At 41.1% G+C, this 16,322-nt stretch overlaps 1 protein-coding gene across 2 annotated transcripts; it reads left to right on the plus strand.

Moving 5' to 3' along the window:
- The first annotated feature begins 185 nt into the window (after positions 1-185).
- EIF2S1 (eukaryotic translation initiation factor 2 subunit alpha) lies at positions 186-13,987 on the plus strand. Of its 2 annotated transcripts, none has more exons than XM_077818701.1 (8): positions 186-208; positions 2,233-2,474; positions 4,763-4,842; positions 5,467-5,618; positions 9,751-9,857; positions 11,803-11,900; positions 12,719-12,862; positions 13,428-13,987. In XM_077818701.1, exons 2-8 carry the CDS (start codon positions 2,234-2,236, stop codon positions 13,551-13,553), a joined length of 948 nt encoding a protein of 315 aa, XP_077674827.1. In that variant the 5' UTR covers positions 186-208; position 2,233; the 3' UTR covers positions 13,554-13,987. The 2 variants fall into 2 exon arrangements, with proteins under 2 accessions (XP_077674827.1, XP_077674828.1); XM_077818702.1 differs by lacking the exon at positions 186-208 and adding an exon at positions 216-328.
- Positions 13,988-16,322: the final 2,335 nt, after the last annotated feature.

Below are 16,322 nucleotides of genomic sequence, written 5' to 3' on the forward strand. Positions count from 1 at the left end.
GCAAGTTCCTGCGCGCGTGCGTCCCTTTCAGAACCCTCCGCACTCCACCGGGTTTGGAAGTTCCTGAGCCGGTCTGTGCTTCCCGAAGACCTCGCATTCTATGATGGGTCCTCCAGGGTCCCTCTATCTCGCCCGGCGGTCGCGGAGACTCTATGATGAGGAGTATGGAATCTCGCGCGAGCACTACAGGTCTCACGCGCTGTGTGAGGTGAGAAGGGGCGGGTTCGCGGCTGCGCAGTGAGGTGGAGGCTAGGCGCACGCTGCGGTGGACAGGGAGGAACTAAAGCGAGACCCCCGGAGCAGAGAGCGGGACCCGGATACCGAGCAGGTAATGCGGTCGCCGGAGTCTCCCTCTCCTCGGAGCGTATCCCCGGGCCGGGCCCGTGGAGCTGGCGGCGACACTGCGTCGTCCGAGACGAGCAGGCCGGGGCGGCCCCGCCAGAGCCTGCGTGCGGGGCGTAGTGACGGGGGAAGCGGCTGCCAGGAGCGCGCTGCGGCCGGCCTCTGTCCCGAGCCTGCGGGCGGCGCTGGCTCCTCGGTAGGCCGGTGTAGGGGCTGGCGGCGGGGCACCAGGGCCCACCGGTGCGGGGCATCCGGGAGTCCGGCTCTCGGTTTCTGTGCGCCGCTGCTGCGGGAAGCGTTGGCGCTGTCTCCGCACAGACTAGCGAGGCTCACGAGTGCGTTGAGAGAGATTTTGAGACTAAGTGTTTTGCCGAATGAAAATGTCTCGCCAGCTTTAGGCTTTCTGCCTTTCTTTCTCCTGTCGCTGGGTCGTCTTGCCCGTTGACCCTCTGCTGGCTTGTTCCTGTTCTTGTGTTGCCGCCTTCCTCAAGGGAGGTCGTGAGCGGAAGCCTGATATAGCTGGGTCCTGACCCATGGATAGCTTTCAGGATCAGGACCAAAGCTTTGAACTGACAATGGAAACAGAATGAGAGCTACTGGCTACAGACCCAGGCCTGGTGTCCTCACAGAGGCTTGGCCCGCTGCATTCTGCATGGCATTAAATATTCAGGCCTGTACACTGAGTTATGGTAATTAAGCTTAGAGGTGACAAACGTGTGGCTTTTCATACAGGAAGAAGAAGCAAAGTTTCCTAGCAAGCTAGAGGTAGTAGAAAGCATTTTCTTTTCCAGTGATGCCGATCATTTTGTTTTAGTGAGGATTCTAATAGGGTCTTGGTGCTGTCTTGCTGCTGATTGCCTTCAAGGGAAGGAGACAAAAGAGTCCCAGCTGGTTCTTGGTATTTCCCTCTCCGATCAGCATCACCGTGCCTTACTTAGGCTTTCGTTGCACCAGCTGTTCTTTCTCTAGGGCATCATCAGATCTGGGCCAGTTAGTGTCATCCTCTGTATTGACATCTCCTTTGGATCCTTGTGCTCTGACCCCCAAAAAGTGCCCATTTTGAGGTATTTTAGACGGTCTTTCCAAGGACTCTGCACTGAGCCTGGAATATTCCCCTGTGGGATCCAGAGATGTACTACATTGTCCAGAATCCTCCTCCTTGACTTGTAATCCAAAACCTAAATTCCAGCCTCCTACTTTCTCTACGTCATTTTATGTGTTGCCCAGTAAGCTGGACTCCAGATGTTTTCCCTGCATATATGCTAGTGTTGTTAAAGTCTGAGTTATGATTTTTGTGTTACTTTGAGAGTCAGGTGAATGCAGAGAGAGTAGTTTGTGTCTCTGTCCTTTTTGAAGTTCCCTATCTGTGGTGAGGTATGGTGTTTCATAGATAATGTGATGCCTGGATGACAAGCTCAGAGCAGACTTCTCTCTTCAACATGGTATTTCCTTACTTTCAAGGTTTTGGGTGATCGGACAGGTTGTGCCCTGAAGCAACCTTAACTGGTATTTAATGGTTTTGTTTTTCATATTATTCTCCTAACATAGCTATCAATTTTTAATGGAATGGCCAAAACCCTTTTGGTTGGACATTTCCTGGCAATTGATGACCAGATAGGTAAAGGGCTTGATATAGTTTAATATTAAAGTTGTTAATAATTTGTAAGGCTTAATGAGTGTTACTAGTACTTAAGTGTAAGTTCTACATGCCAAAGTTTATGAAATCATGAGCTAGTTGGTGCACAATTTCAAATTGTGGACAAACAGGGAAACATTTTTCTTTGTCCTCCACCTGCAGTTGAAATCTCAGTATTTGCCACAATAGTGGATTAGTGGTGGCCAGTGCAGTGAGATGAATAATAATCTCTGCTTCTTTTACTCAAATCACAGTATGCCTGGACTAAGCTGTAGATTCTACCAGCATAAATTTCCAGAGGTGGAAGATGTAGTGATGGTCAATGTTCGATCCATTGCTGAAATGGGAGCTTATGTCAGCCTACTGGAATACAACAACATTGAAGGCATGATTCTTCTTAGTGAACTATCCAGGAGACGTATCCGCTCCATAAACAAACTCATCCGCATAGGCAGGAATGAGTGTGTTGTGGTCATAAGGGTCGACAAAGAGAAAGGTATGTTGGGAAAGTAGGTGGAATGACACTTCTGATTGTAACTGTAAAAAGCAATGCTGTAAAATCTGGGACCCTAGCTACTCTTTGAATTTGTAATTGGTTTTTTAAATATATAGTGGCACAAAGTAAGGCCTGATGCTGCAAGCTGCTGTCCTTGTGTGTTATCCTTACTCAGGCAAGTAGTCCTGTTGGCTTCAGAGGGACTGCTTGTAGGAGAGAGGAGGAGTCATATGAAGGAGGATCTGCAGGATCAGGCCTTAAGACTTCTAAAGTTTATGCTTGGTCAACAAGCCATAGTGAAGTGGCATTTTCTTTTGAAAGTTCAGTAGTGCTTCTGCTTGTTGATATAGAGTGAGGAAAACGGTGACCATCGATACTACTGGTGCAGTGAGAATAAACATAAATAATGAACAATTTTCTCATTCACACCACACAGTCCATCCTGTGCACCAAATAAGGCAGAGGCAATGTGTACACAATATTATATGATCATGTAACTATTCTCCATCATATAATGCATACACACATGGGTAGAGGTAAGGTTGCATAGGCACTCTTAACTTTGGTATTTCCTGACTTTTGAATAATTAGCATTGCAAGTTGAAAGTTCTTTTAATGCATTTGGTATAGGATACAGCATACAAGCAGTCCCCTCAGTATTCGCAGATAACAGTGCCACATCTGTGTTCGGACCTGTCTCAGTAGTTAGTGAAACACAAAAGCATCCTCTTTTAGAAACCGGAAAATACAGTTGTTTCATTTGTATAGTCCAAGGGTGACCAAACTTACTGACGCTCTGAACCATATAGGACGATCTTCAGAAGTTTGAGAGTTGGGGCACACTTGCCAGGGCTTGGGGCTTCAGTCCCTACCCCACGATCCCACTGTAAAGCAGTGTTCTCTTCTGTAAAGCATGTTTTCTTCTCCCCACTCTCCTCCTTCCCCCCACCCCCCCAGTGGAGAAGGGGCGAGGGGCTTCACAAGCCGCACTTGAACTGTAAAAGAGCTGCATGTGGCTCGTGAGCCATAGTTTGGCCACCCCAGTATAGTCTTACATATAAAATGTATTCCTAAAATATTTATCGGAATTGAATCACGGATAACAACAGAGAGAGAAATTGAGAGGGTTAATAAGGGAGAAGAAACATTTTCAGATGAGATTTGAAATGAGTTGGAGAGATGCAGAAAGTCTGTTCCAGATGAAAGAAGCTGCATTGAAGGATACTTTTTACCTTTACAGATTTCGTCCTCCTTTTAAAAAAGCTCTCTTGGGGTCATCTGCCTCTCTTATTGAACCCTGAGAGGAACTCCTGAGATGGACTAGTTGGGATGCCATTTGGAACCCATCAGTGCTGCTGCTTAATCAGACAGGATTAAGCATTGGAAGACCTGCCTACCTGTAGTATCTGAGCATGCTGTGCTCTCATTTCTTACATAGATGTGATCAAGGAACTGCAGCAGAAATTGAGCCCAGATCTTGGCTATGATACTGTAGAGCAGTGATTCTTAACGTTTACTGCAGCGTGCACCTCTTTGGTTCTCAAAATATGTTCTTGCACCATTATCAAAAATCGTTGAAGTAGGTCAGTTCTTTAAACCTATTTGTATATTATAGTAATTGTTAAAAAATCTATAATGTTAATAAATACTTAGGTTTGATGAAACAAAGTAGTTGTATTTACATGCCTGTACTGAATTTGTGATTTCGATGATTTATCTTCTAAAAAAACCAGCATGTTTCGCACCCCCAGAAAGGCCATCTCGCACTCCCAAGGGGTGCATGCACCCCAGGTTAAGAACCACTGCTGTAGAGTCATACCCATCTAAACTACCAAGACTGCCAACTTCAAATGGTTTCTTGTGAAATGCTACCAAAAATATCCCTTTTATTTACTTTTGTGTGTGCCGGCATCATTGTCGCGAAGAATGTGCACAGTTCTTGGAATAGTAGTGGCTAGTTAATCGCTGAAGTAGAGCATAAGGAGAAACTTGTACTGAATTTTGGGGCAAATGCTCTTAAATAGAAGCAGTATTTTAAAAATGTTGGTGATGTGAAAGGTAGCTGTTTTAAGTTGATTTACAGTCCAAAGAACAAATTTTAATCTGCTAAAACAGGTTCAATCTTTGTTATTCATCTCTGATTAAATTATTCTGGAAGTTCTGCTTAGCTTGTAACTGATCTCAGTGCCTGATGCGTAAGGCTCGGAGCATTTGTCACTAATGTAAGCGAAGTGTTTGTACTCTGTACACTGAAACTGAATCTTTCAAAATGTTTTGCTTCCTGTTAGGTTACATTGACTTGTCAAAAAGAAGAGTTTCCCCAGAGGAGGCAATCAAATGTGAAGACAAATTCACCAAATCAAAAACTGTAAGTTCGTGTCTGTGCTTTACATTACTTTGCTGACTTCCAACCACATACATTTCCAACTCGCTCCATGCCAAGAAAACCACAGAGAGCTGAACTGTTGTGAAAATGAAATGCCGTTCTAGTTCCTTTAACATACTTTGAAATATATGGCTGGGGTTTAGACTGGGAGCTGGGACTCCTGGGTTCTGTTTCCACCTCTGTCACTGACTCATGTTGTTCAGTATAACACTCCTCAAATGGGTATAAATAATATCATTCTCACACACGTGCAATATAGGTTAATGTTGATAAAGCACTTTAAGATACTGAATAATTGTATAGGGTATAGCATATAATTGCCCTATGCAATGCCAGGTAAGGAAAATCATACGGTGTCAGCACCCTAAAGCTTTCAGTTTATAACTCCTTTATAATTGCTGCCTCTTATATGAATATTCTTTACTCTTACTATTTATATTACAGTAGCACCTGGAGGCTCCAACAAAGAGCAAGCTCTATTGTGCACTGTTCAAACACATAGTGAGGGGGGATAATCCCTGTGCCGAAGAGATTACAATTTAAATAATAATCTTCACTGAGGTCCTTCATCCCCTCCTTTTTTTTTGTTGTTGTTGTTTGTCCTAGGTTTACAGTATCCTTCGCCATGTTGCTGAGGTGTTGGAATACACCAAGGATGAGCAGCTGGAGAGTCTGTTCCAGAGAACTGCCTGGGTATTTGATGACAAGTACAAAAGACCAGGATATGGTGCTTATGATGCATTCAAGCATGCAGTCTCGTAAGGGCACCTTTTTACTCTTATTGTTTTAGTTCCATAGCTGTAGAACAGTGTTTCTCGGAATAGAGCCATCAAAATTTTCCTTATAGCCCATTGGACAACGGGCAGCGTTAGTCACACACTGGTCAAATAAGTCTCACTATTCCCAATTTTTTCTGCCCAACATCTGTTTCAGGCAGCACCAACGTGGTGCTCTCATTGGAGCTCTTTAACACTGGGAACTAGATTCCAAGGATTCTGCCGTATTCTCCCACAAGCGTGTCACTTTGCACAGGCCTGTTTTTAAAAGTAATTTGCTTTGGTATGGAGAATTATTGAGGAACTCTCTGAGTAAGGTATTTGAACACAGAAGAATGGGTTTATAAGTGCTGCCAGTCCGGAGGAAACATGGCATCATTAAGGAGCCTTACAATACTTTTTTTAAAAAAAGTAAAGGGTTTAGCCTTTGTGTCTGTCAATTTCCAGCTCACTTAAATTGAACTCCTCCTTAACTTGTTTTCTTCTGTGGTCATTGCTAGGGCCCTACCAAATTCACAGCCATGAAAAATGCGTCAGACTGTGAAATCTGGTCTTGGGTGCTTTTATCATATTCTATACAGATTTCACAGGGGAGACCAACGTTTCTCAAATTGAGGGTCCTGACCCAAAAGGGAGTTGCAGGGGGTTCGCAATACCGCCACCCTTACTTCTGCGCTGCCTTCAGAGCTGTGTGGCCAGAGCACCCAGCGGCTATTGGCCGGGCGACCAGCTCTGCAGGCAGCAGTGCAGAAGTAAGGGTGGCAATACCATACCAGGCCATCCTTACTTCTGCGCACTGGTGATGGCGGCTCTGCCTTCAGAGCTGGGCTCTCAACTAGCAGCCACCGCTCCAGCTGCTCCACTTTGAAGGCAGCGCCGCCACCAGCGGCAGTGCAGAAATAAGGGTAGCAGTACCGCAAACCCCCCTGCAATAAGCTTGTGACACCCTCCCTCCCATCCCCAACTAGTTTTTGTGTCGGGACCCCTACAATTACAGCAATGTGAAATTTCAGATTTAGATAGCTGAAATCATGAATTTACGATTTTTAAAATCCTATGACAGTGAAATTGACCAAAATGCAATGTGAATTTGGTAGGGCCCTATAGTCCTTGCAAACCTTTTTTTTTGTGTGTGTTAATGACTTTCAGGAACTATATATGCCAGATGGTTCCCTAATGCATCAACAGGATCTCATTTCACTTGTCTCCCAATTAGGTGTTCCCAAGTATATGCCTGTAATACAGAAATACAAATGTATTGAGACTAATCTGTTTGAAGTAGATGATGTTTACCTGTAATCCCAGAGGTTTGTTAGATTAGACCTTCTTTTCAAATGTATCAATGAGGTTGGCTTGTCATTCCTCTAAGGCAGTGTTTCTCAACCTTTTTTGATACCAGGGACCGGCTTTCTGCCTTCCTAAACTGTATCAGGGATATCTCCAGGACCAGCACTCGTCCATGGGCCGGTTGTTGAGAAACACTGATCTAAGGGACTGGAAGCAGAAGCGGTGCATCAGTTGAAATAGTTTGTACTGAGATACAGACCATTCACTTAAAGACTGATCTGTTAAGACATGCAGTTCCTCTTAATGGTGCCTTCATAAAAGGCTCAATTGGCAAACCAGAATTGGATTTCTCAGAAAATTCTTCCCCCTCTTCTTTCTTCCCATTCTAAAATACAAAATCTAGAAAAGTATAACTTCAGTCTGCCTCTAGGTGTCTGTGACTGGTTATTTCAATCTGTGCATGTTTTCTTATATCCACCTGGAGATTCAAGGCTTTTATTACTGGTTTTTAATCCTCCTTAAATTGTATCTGTATATTGTGTTTTGAGATAATCCAATTGACAATACTTGAAGTTAACAAGGCTTTTGGGTGGTATTTAACATGTCTCCCATGGAGAAAGAGTTTTAGTTTAATGAAGGGATGCTCACTGATTAATGGCACATCAGGGCACATTGCTCCAAAAGGGACCCCAAAGCGCACTGTCATACTGTGAGACAAACACTGTGGTATTGACCTGGAGTCCTTTATATAAGTAGGGCTGTTTTGAGGATTAAACCTGGAAAACTCATTACTCAAATCTAATTTTCAGAATTAGGGTTGGGGAACCCACCCCACAACTTTTTAAGAGTTACAAGAAAAAAATGTATCTAAGAAGTCAGTATGTAATCATGTAATTTATCTTAATACATATGTGGAAAGGCCAGAGTTAAGATTCCACAGGCAAATTTGACGCTTTGTGATTTTTTGAGAGTTTAACTGTGCAACCAAAATGCATAATTGAATATATATTCCAAACAAACTACATTTAAAAAAAACAAAAGAAGGAACAACAGTTATTGGCATCGCTATGCACTAGGTGCAGAAAGCATTCTCATCAACTGTAGTCTTAAATCTTAACCTTTGCACTGTTCGCGTGTATAAACTCAAATTTTGGTTTACATTTTCAAGGGCTGAACATATAATTGATGTGATTCTGATTACTGAAAAGTGATTGGTTGTGGCACCATGTGTTTCTTGGTGTGTACAAGGACAAATTAACCCTGAAAACAAATATACCATTTACATAATAGCATACCCAGGGCCAGATTTTTAAAGGTATTTAGGCACCTAAAGATGCAGATTGGTGCCTAGGTGCTTTTGAAAATCCCAGTAGGTGCCTATCTGTATCTTTAAGCATCTAAATAATTTAAATCTTCCCCCAAGTGTCTGCTCATTAAGGGCCTGTTGAATTTTGTGGAAGTCTTAATTGGAGTACGTGCAGGATCAGGCTGTAAGTTAGGAGACTGGATATTCAGACTTAACAAGGGCACCATATTCACCCTATATAAATTCATATTTTTCAGGATATAAACAGTATGACATAAAATCTGTTGGTTATAGTTTGACCGTGTGTGTCCTTATGCTATATTTCTGCATGTAAAATCAATAAAGATCATCATAAGATAGCAGAGCATGATGTCCAAAATTAAGTCTGTTGTGGAAAGCATTCTAGTTAATACGTTCTAGCTAGTGGTGTTACAGGTGGGGCTTGTGTTGCATTTCAGAGAACTACGATTCGTTTTTGGTGTGACTAATCAGGGCTTGCAAATGGAACTATCAGGATGTTGGCTCCCTAGGCAATAGAGGATGACTTGCTCAGCAGATTGCTCTTATGCAGCAGTGAAATAACAAGGGGAGGTCTAATGGGGAAAACTTGTTTGTGAGGAGCTTATCCATTATTATTAGTTACATGATTATGTATTTTTATTATTGCCCTAGTCATGGAGCAGGCCCCTATTGTGCTAGGTGCTGTACAAAAAGACTATTCCTGCCCCAAGGAGCTTACAATCTAAGTGGGCTATGCTTGTTTGTTTTAGTAGTTTGCTGAATGGAGCAAAGCAGCACTAAAAGGAAATGCTACCACTTGTTACACCTCACCCCTGACTAGGTCAGCAGCAGCAGCAATTGTACCCCGGAGCTCTGGATCTTAAAGCATCAACCTCTGGTGCCTGAGCTAGAAAGACGTATGTCTGTTAGCCAAGTGTGGTGCATCTACCACAAGAGGGAGTCAAAGCACCATACTGAGTGGGTGGGGGCTATGTAGTCTTATTTTCTCTTTCATTTATAGGGTAGTATTTGCCCCTGACCAAAACATTAAGGTATTTGAATAAGCCATTACTTTAAATCTCTGTGTCAGGGTTTCTCTTTCACATAGCATAGCCTCCTCTGCATAAGGGATGCAGTATAAGCTCCATATAGCTGGCTGCATTTTTCACTGCAAATATAATGTAGATTTGATGCCAAACAGAAGTTATTCCCTCCTTTTGATTAAAATGAGTTTGTCATGCAGTCTTATTTCCTCCACATAACTTGAATGAAAGGCTGAGGCAACTGTGCTCCTCCCTTATCGAGAGATATGTCCACAGCAAAGGTATTTTTAAGTGGATGCTTTCATTTCTCTCCTTTGTTTAAATGTTTTCTTAACAAAGCTTCCCCTTTCTCTTTGCACAGCATATCACTTTGTCATACATAACACTATAGGAGTAGTACTACATGTTAATATTGCTACTTGTGTCTCATCTTGTTTATAGATCGCTAACATGTTTAACATTGCTTTGTTTGACTCAGAGACCCTGCAATTCTGGATGGACTAGATTTGACAGAAGATGAGAGACGTGTTCTGATTGACAACATAAATAGACGTCTGACACCACAGGCGGTCAAAATCCGAGCTGGTGAGTTCTAAATGGACAATAAGTTTATGACCAGAGTCCTTATACACAACACACAGTCACTGAAATCCAGTTACTAAGCACAATGTAAAATTATAAACCCAATTAAAACAATTACTACCTCTCAGTGACAATATTTGAATGAAATTGCTGTTTCAGAATTGGCTATCCTTGAATAAAATGCCTTTCAGATTACTGTCCGTGTCCTCCTTCCTCTAAATCCCATGGTACTTTTGTATATTTTTTTGGAGGAGAGAGACTGTGGCTAAGGCATGCTGAAATGACACTGTAACAGGGGACCTACTAGCCCAGTCTAAGAAACATTGCTGTCCTTCCTTAAGTATTCCATAGGCTTCTTTCTGATGTTTGTATTGCTAATCACAGAATCCTCTTCTCTGAAAGCAGCTTCTTGATAAGTAATCCAGTCCATCCCCTTGAACTGGCACAAAGACTGATTAAAATATTCATCAGTTGTTATTGATTACACCTTTGAACCTGTCTAGTGATGATGATTTACAACCTCCCTTGACAGCTTCTCCTATTACTCAAAATGTTAGTTTCTCTGTCTGCGTGTTAAGCTCATTGCTGCTTGTTATGTCTTCCCTGACAGGATGATTGAGCCCAGTGTGCTTTGCTAAAAGCATTAATCTGGCTGTTCAGCCAAATAATTGAACAAGCCACAAGCACAGTTACCAACGAAATATAGTGGATAGTTACAAATGTCAGGCTGTCACAAAGGGGTAGAAAATGCCTCTAGTAAAGCATTGTAGGGCAATCAGTATTATGTTTTTTATTGTTTTGGTTGGGGTGGCGAGAATAAGCCATATCTGGGTTTAGGGAAGTGAAGGAGGTGGCTCAAAGTGCAGGGGAGTGAAACTGTTTGTGCTAATACCTAAAGCTGTTACTTCATTGCACCATATGAATTAAAATTAAGATTTTACATAGATGCATAGATTTTGATTTCCAAATCCTGTTTATATACTGAATTAAATCCCCAGAACAAGAGCTCTTTGACTGGAGTCTCATAAAATTACTTAGAATGAATGTTCCCTCATTTAGTTTCGATAGACTGTTGTGTTATTTTGACAGGCTAAGTTGGATTTGAACTCTGTCTTGTAAGAAAATAAGGAATTTTCCTGTGGGCTTTTAGAGATCAGTCTGAGTCTGACTAAGATGTTTACTTTGTTATCCACATTTGATTGCAACCACTAAAAATGGTGGAGTGTTGTGAATCACCTGTGTGGGAGAGTAGTCAACAAATGACTGCTTTGTGCAGCAATTATATATGGATATAGACATACAAAAACCTTTGTCTGGTGACTAATCAGGTAATAATTAACAAATGCAAGCTTCATGGTTCTGAGTCGTCCTCAAACAGACAAAAAACAAAACAAAACATGGTAATCATTTCTACTGTAAACTAATACGATAGTATGAAAATTCCCAGTGATGCAGGCCTCAAACATTAATGTTGGCAGAATTTCTTGGGTTTTAGGTGGCATTTCCTTTAATTTGAGCTTTTTTGACAGTGCTTTCATTTTGCAGTCTTCTGTTATCATTTTTTTATATTTTTATATTTTATATTTTGAAGTTGCATCTAAGTCTCTTTCCACTTTATGAAATGAAATTACATGGTTACTGACTTAATTCGGTCGATATTTTTATTAATTTTTCAGTATCTTACAATTTCAAAGCACTCTATAAGACTGTTAATCATCAAAGAACTCTTCTAAATTATGTAAGTATTTTCATCGTTTTATAGATAGGGAAACTGCAACGTTCCTGGGCATCCCATTTTCAAAGGGTACCGAAGCGGTCCTGAGAGCTGACTAGTAGTGATTAATTTTTTTAAAAAATAGTTTTCCTTGAAATAATTGTACAGTGTTCTATAATTGGATTTTTGAATATTGTATTATTCTTTGCATTAATTGGGTTGTCTTTGTCTTAGACATTGAAGTTGCTTGTTATGGTTATGAGGGCATTGATGCAGTGAAAGAAGCTCTGAGAGCTGGTTTGAACTGTTCCACAGAGAACATGCCAATTAAAGTAAGTGACTCTGACCTGTGTCAGGTGACTGGTGCCAGGAAGTAGTTTAGTGTCTTATCAGGGTGCCTATTTATCATGTGCATTTCTCACCCTCTTCCCAGCTAGGTGGGCAAGTCATTCCTTTGTCTCTGAAGGGATCTCAAAGAGTCCATTCTGTTAAATTAGCTGACAGGGATAACCAAGACAGACCATGTTGTAGATAAACCCTGTTTCTTAACACCTGTTGTTCCTGGATATATTTCTGCAGTATTTATTTCCAAGGACCAGCTTGGGAAATGAAGGGATCTTTTAGCCCCAGTGGGTTTGGGTTCTCATGCTGAATTTCAGAGGGGTCACTGCACCCAGTCAATCACATAGTCTTCTGTCCAAACAGTTTTAGTATACTGGGTACATTAATGGATAATCATTTCCCAAAGACCCTGAATCACCTTTTATCTTCTGGGAGCAGCTAGAACAGGGATTGGCAACCTTTGGCACACAGCCTGCCAGGGTAAGCCCCCTGGTGGGCTGGGGTGGTTTGTTTACCTGCTGTGTCCGCAGGTTCAGTGGATCATAGCTCCCACTGGAGGCACTATATAAGAATTACTAATGATGAATATAGAGAAGTAGATTGTACATTCTCCTGTAAGCGTCTAAAACCAAAAGCTTAATTGTTTTCTCATAAGTGGTTCATGCTGCTTGAGAAATAATGGATACATGTTCTTTGCACTGTGGTATATGTCAAATCCATTTTTAAAAGGGCAGTATTGGTCGCTTCCGTTTTTGTTGTGGTCTGTTTCTTTATGATTGAATCTGCCTTTTTTCTTCAATTTTTATAGATTAATCTGATAGCTCCTCCTCGTTATGTGATGACCACCACAACGTTGGAGAGAACTGAAGGCCTCTCTGTTCTCAACCAAGCCATGGCTGTCATTAAAGAAAAGATTGAAGAGAAGAGAGGAGTCTTCAATGTGCAGATGGAGGTGAGAACTGTTTCTGTATTAAAATGCTCCATTTTTCCTAATTATTTTAGAGCAGAAGACGAAATCTCAGTGGAAAACTACCGTTACCAAAAAATAAGTGGTACCTGCTTTGTATTGAACAAATATTGTTCCTGCTTAAACAAAACTGTCAGTAACAAAGTTTATTTACCAAAAATACTTCCCTGTGTTCCTGATAAACTTTGTTTATAAAAACTCAGATTTTTAAAAACTTTCTAAATGCTAGGTAGAAGTGGTTTGTTTAATTTTTTTGCATTTCCAGTCAGATTCTCTGCCAGGTTTTTTTTGCACTAACACGCTAGTGTTTGTTTCCAGTACTGCAGAGAATATTGAAACCATAAAAAGTCACAAAATCATATTAAGTAGTAGTAGTTTTGTTTTTCGTAGTGTAAATTTGAATCAGTTTGATCTCTTGCTCTACATTTAGGATGAGTACCAGCAGAATAATTTGGTTTATTTTCTTTCCTATCGGTGATATTTTACACAAAATATAAAAGAGGTTAAAGAAAACCAAATGTTAATGGTATGTATGTGTCCTGCTTTTCAGCCCAAGGTGGTTACTGACACAGATGAGACTGAGCTTGCAAGGCAGCTGGAAAGGCTGGAGAGGGAAAATGCTGAAGTGGATGGAGATGATGATGCTGAGGAAATGGAAGCTAAAGCTGAAGACTAAATTTCCTGGGATGAGTACCAGTTAAGGAGAATATATGATAAATTAGACACCCAGATACAAACACCCTGGACTGAAAGTTTCCAGTATCAAAAACTCCAAAAGCAGATACTTTCTTAAAGTATTTGAATGTTTTAAACAGACCAAGATGTGGAACGCTCTCTTAAACATCATTTGCTCTTATATAGCAGCTTGCGCAAATTGAGTTCTTCAAAAGGAAGGTACCTTCTTTCACTGTAGACTCAAATCCAATGGGCCAGGGAGGGACCGTAGACCTTTGCTTAACATTTTCATATCTAACAACTCCAGATTGGCAACTGTTTCAGGTCAGTGCCTCTGTCAGTGAGGTTTCCTGGGAGCACCAAAACCAAGCGAGCCTAACATTTCTACACAGAATGTATTCAAGCAAATATTCAATAAATTTCTGGGATATTTAACTCCACGCTTCTTTTTTCTTGTCACATGTTCTGTAGTATTATGAATGTGGCGTTGAAGGACGCAGTGAGACTTCAGTTTTCTTTTGGAATGGAAGCAGTTTGTTATATATATATGAAGTATAATTTCCTTAGTTTAAAAGAAATCCAAATATTTTTCTTGATACATTTTATAAATGCAAACTTGACTCAGTGGATGATGTTTCATTTGCTTTTGTCTGTATGGGTTGTTTTACAGAAGGGACACTTTGAACAGAACTTGTTACCATTTCAATAAATACAGTTTAATGAAGAAAAGATACATAGTTGCACTTTGCTCCTAGAGGTTTGCATACTAGAATGACACAACACATAGCTGCTGGCATCTTCCTTTGCTCATACTTTAAAACTAAGATTTACTTGGTTGTCCCTGAGTGGACGCTGCCACATAAAAACCTTGAGCTGAGAGGGACTTTGCAGTGATTACTGAAATGTGAGCCCCAAATCTGGTGAACACTAGAAGTGACCATTTTAGATTCTTGGAGGTGGATGATGGAGAAACAAGATTCCCCCACCAAGCAATCTGCAAGACGGCTATGTTATCTTTCTTTTAAATCTCTTTATAGAACCCACCTTGGCCGTGATGCCTACAAAATACTTAACAATGTTTAGGTGGCTAGTATGCTGTGACCACTGTCTATTATACCTTATGCACCCCTTGTCTGTTGTATTCACCTATTATTTTTTTGTCTTACAAGCTATTTGAAACAGACTGTCCTCGCTCCATTATGTGTGTGTACAGCGCCTAGCAGAATGGGGCCATGATCCTTAATTGGGCCTTATAGGTACTATTTACAAACATTCTCTCTTAGTGTAAATCACCATAGAGCACAGTGAACACAAGACACAGGACTCGGCCAGCAATCTTCCTCCATGTTTCACAGTCTTCTCACCGCCTTGAGAAGTATGCCATTCCGTATCCCATCCTGAAAGGCTCATCGTCTAACCACACTTGCCATGGGGCCCTCCACCTGGCACCAGACCCTACAAAACATGCTCTCCAACCCACATGACCTGCAAACTCAAGTTTTCTTTGTCTGATTGTCTTGATATCTGGTATCACTCCAGTTAAGCTTTTAACTTGGGAAATTACCTCCTCATTACTCATTGGGAGGTGTAGCTAATGTACAACAATCACCTATAGCATTTCAGTTTAAAGGCAGAAAACCTCTTCATGTCCTTGTTTTTAGCATCCATGTCTTGTATGCATTGAGCAAGATGCTGAAGATAAGTGACTGCAGCAGTTTCATTTTAACTTCATTAATACCTTTCCTCCTCCAAATTGGGTGAATGTCGCTAGAGCAGCAGTTGCAAGTCCAGTTCTATGTCCAATCTCTAAAAGATGTTTAGTGACCCTGATCGTCATACTACTCAGATATGTGAAGTGCTCAATGCACTCCAATGCCACCTCAGATTAGGGTGGAAATATCTTTTGCCTTTTCAACAGACTTAAATGTCACCATTTACTTTCTTTTTCATGTGATATCTTTAGATCTAGCTTCTCTGCTTCTACTGCTGCTACTCTTGTGACAATCCAAAATACAAATAAGTGCCATTGCAACATGGGAGGGAAAGGAATGCAGAAGGGATTCATATGGTGAACAGGTGTGTTGCAGTCCACACTTGAGTACTGATAGGGGAAGTTGGCGCACACAACCCTGATTCCTGGTTTTTTTGGAAAAATATCAAGTCCAAAGATCAAGCTTTGCAGAAGTGTTAATTTAAAAAAGTTAGAAGGGTGCTTGCCTTCATTAAAATATACAACAAAGTGAATTTGCAGGTAGTTTCTTCTTCGATACCTGTAAGTCACTTGGGTTGTCTTCTAGAAAGTTAGAGACAGTCACGTCAAGACATGAAGTCCTGTGTATGTGTAACAGGCTCCCCCCTCTCTCATAAAAAGGGAATTTAGATTATCAGGTCATTAGAACTCTGTTCCAAACCTGCCCCACAGAGAGTAGTTTAAAAGAAAACCACACCCAAAAATAGTGAATTGACTTCCTGAGCTTGGAATATATCTGTATACTGACAAAAGAGTTGTATGAATTGTTTAAAGTATTTTCCTTCTGTCCTGATCTGTGAATCAAATCAATATACTAAACTGAGGCACTCAGGAGCAAGCAAGCTGGTTACTGTAATTCTAACTTAAATGAGACTTAAGGAAGTGTTAGAGCTATTTCTGTCTGCCAAAAGGCTACAATCTGTATTCGCTCAAAGGGTTGTGTAGATACGTTAATGATGTAAGCTTTGTTTCCATCTCTTATAGTCCAGTCTAAAGCTACCTAAATCTAGAGTAATTTCA

This window comes from Eretmochelys imbricata, chromosome 6 (assembly GCF_965152235.1).
Source record: "Eretmochelys imbricata isolate rEreImb1 chromosome 6, rEreImb1.hap1, whole genome shotgun sequence".
NCBI lineage: Eukaryota > Metazoa > Chordata > Testudines > Cheloniidae > Eretmochelys > Eretmochelys imbricata.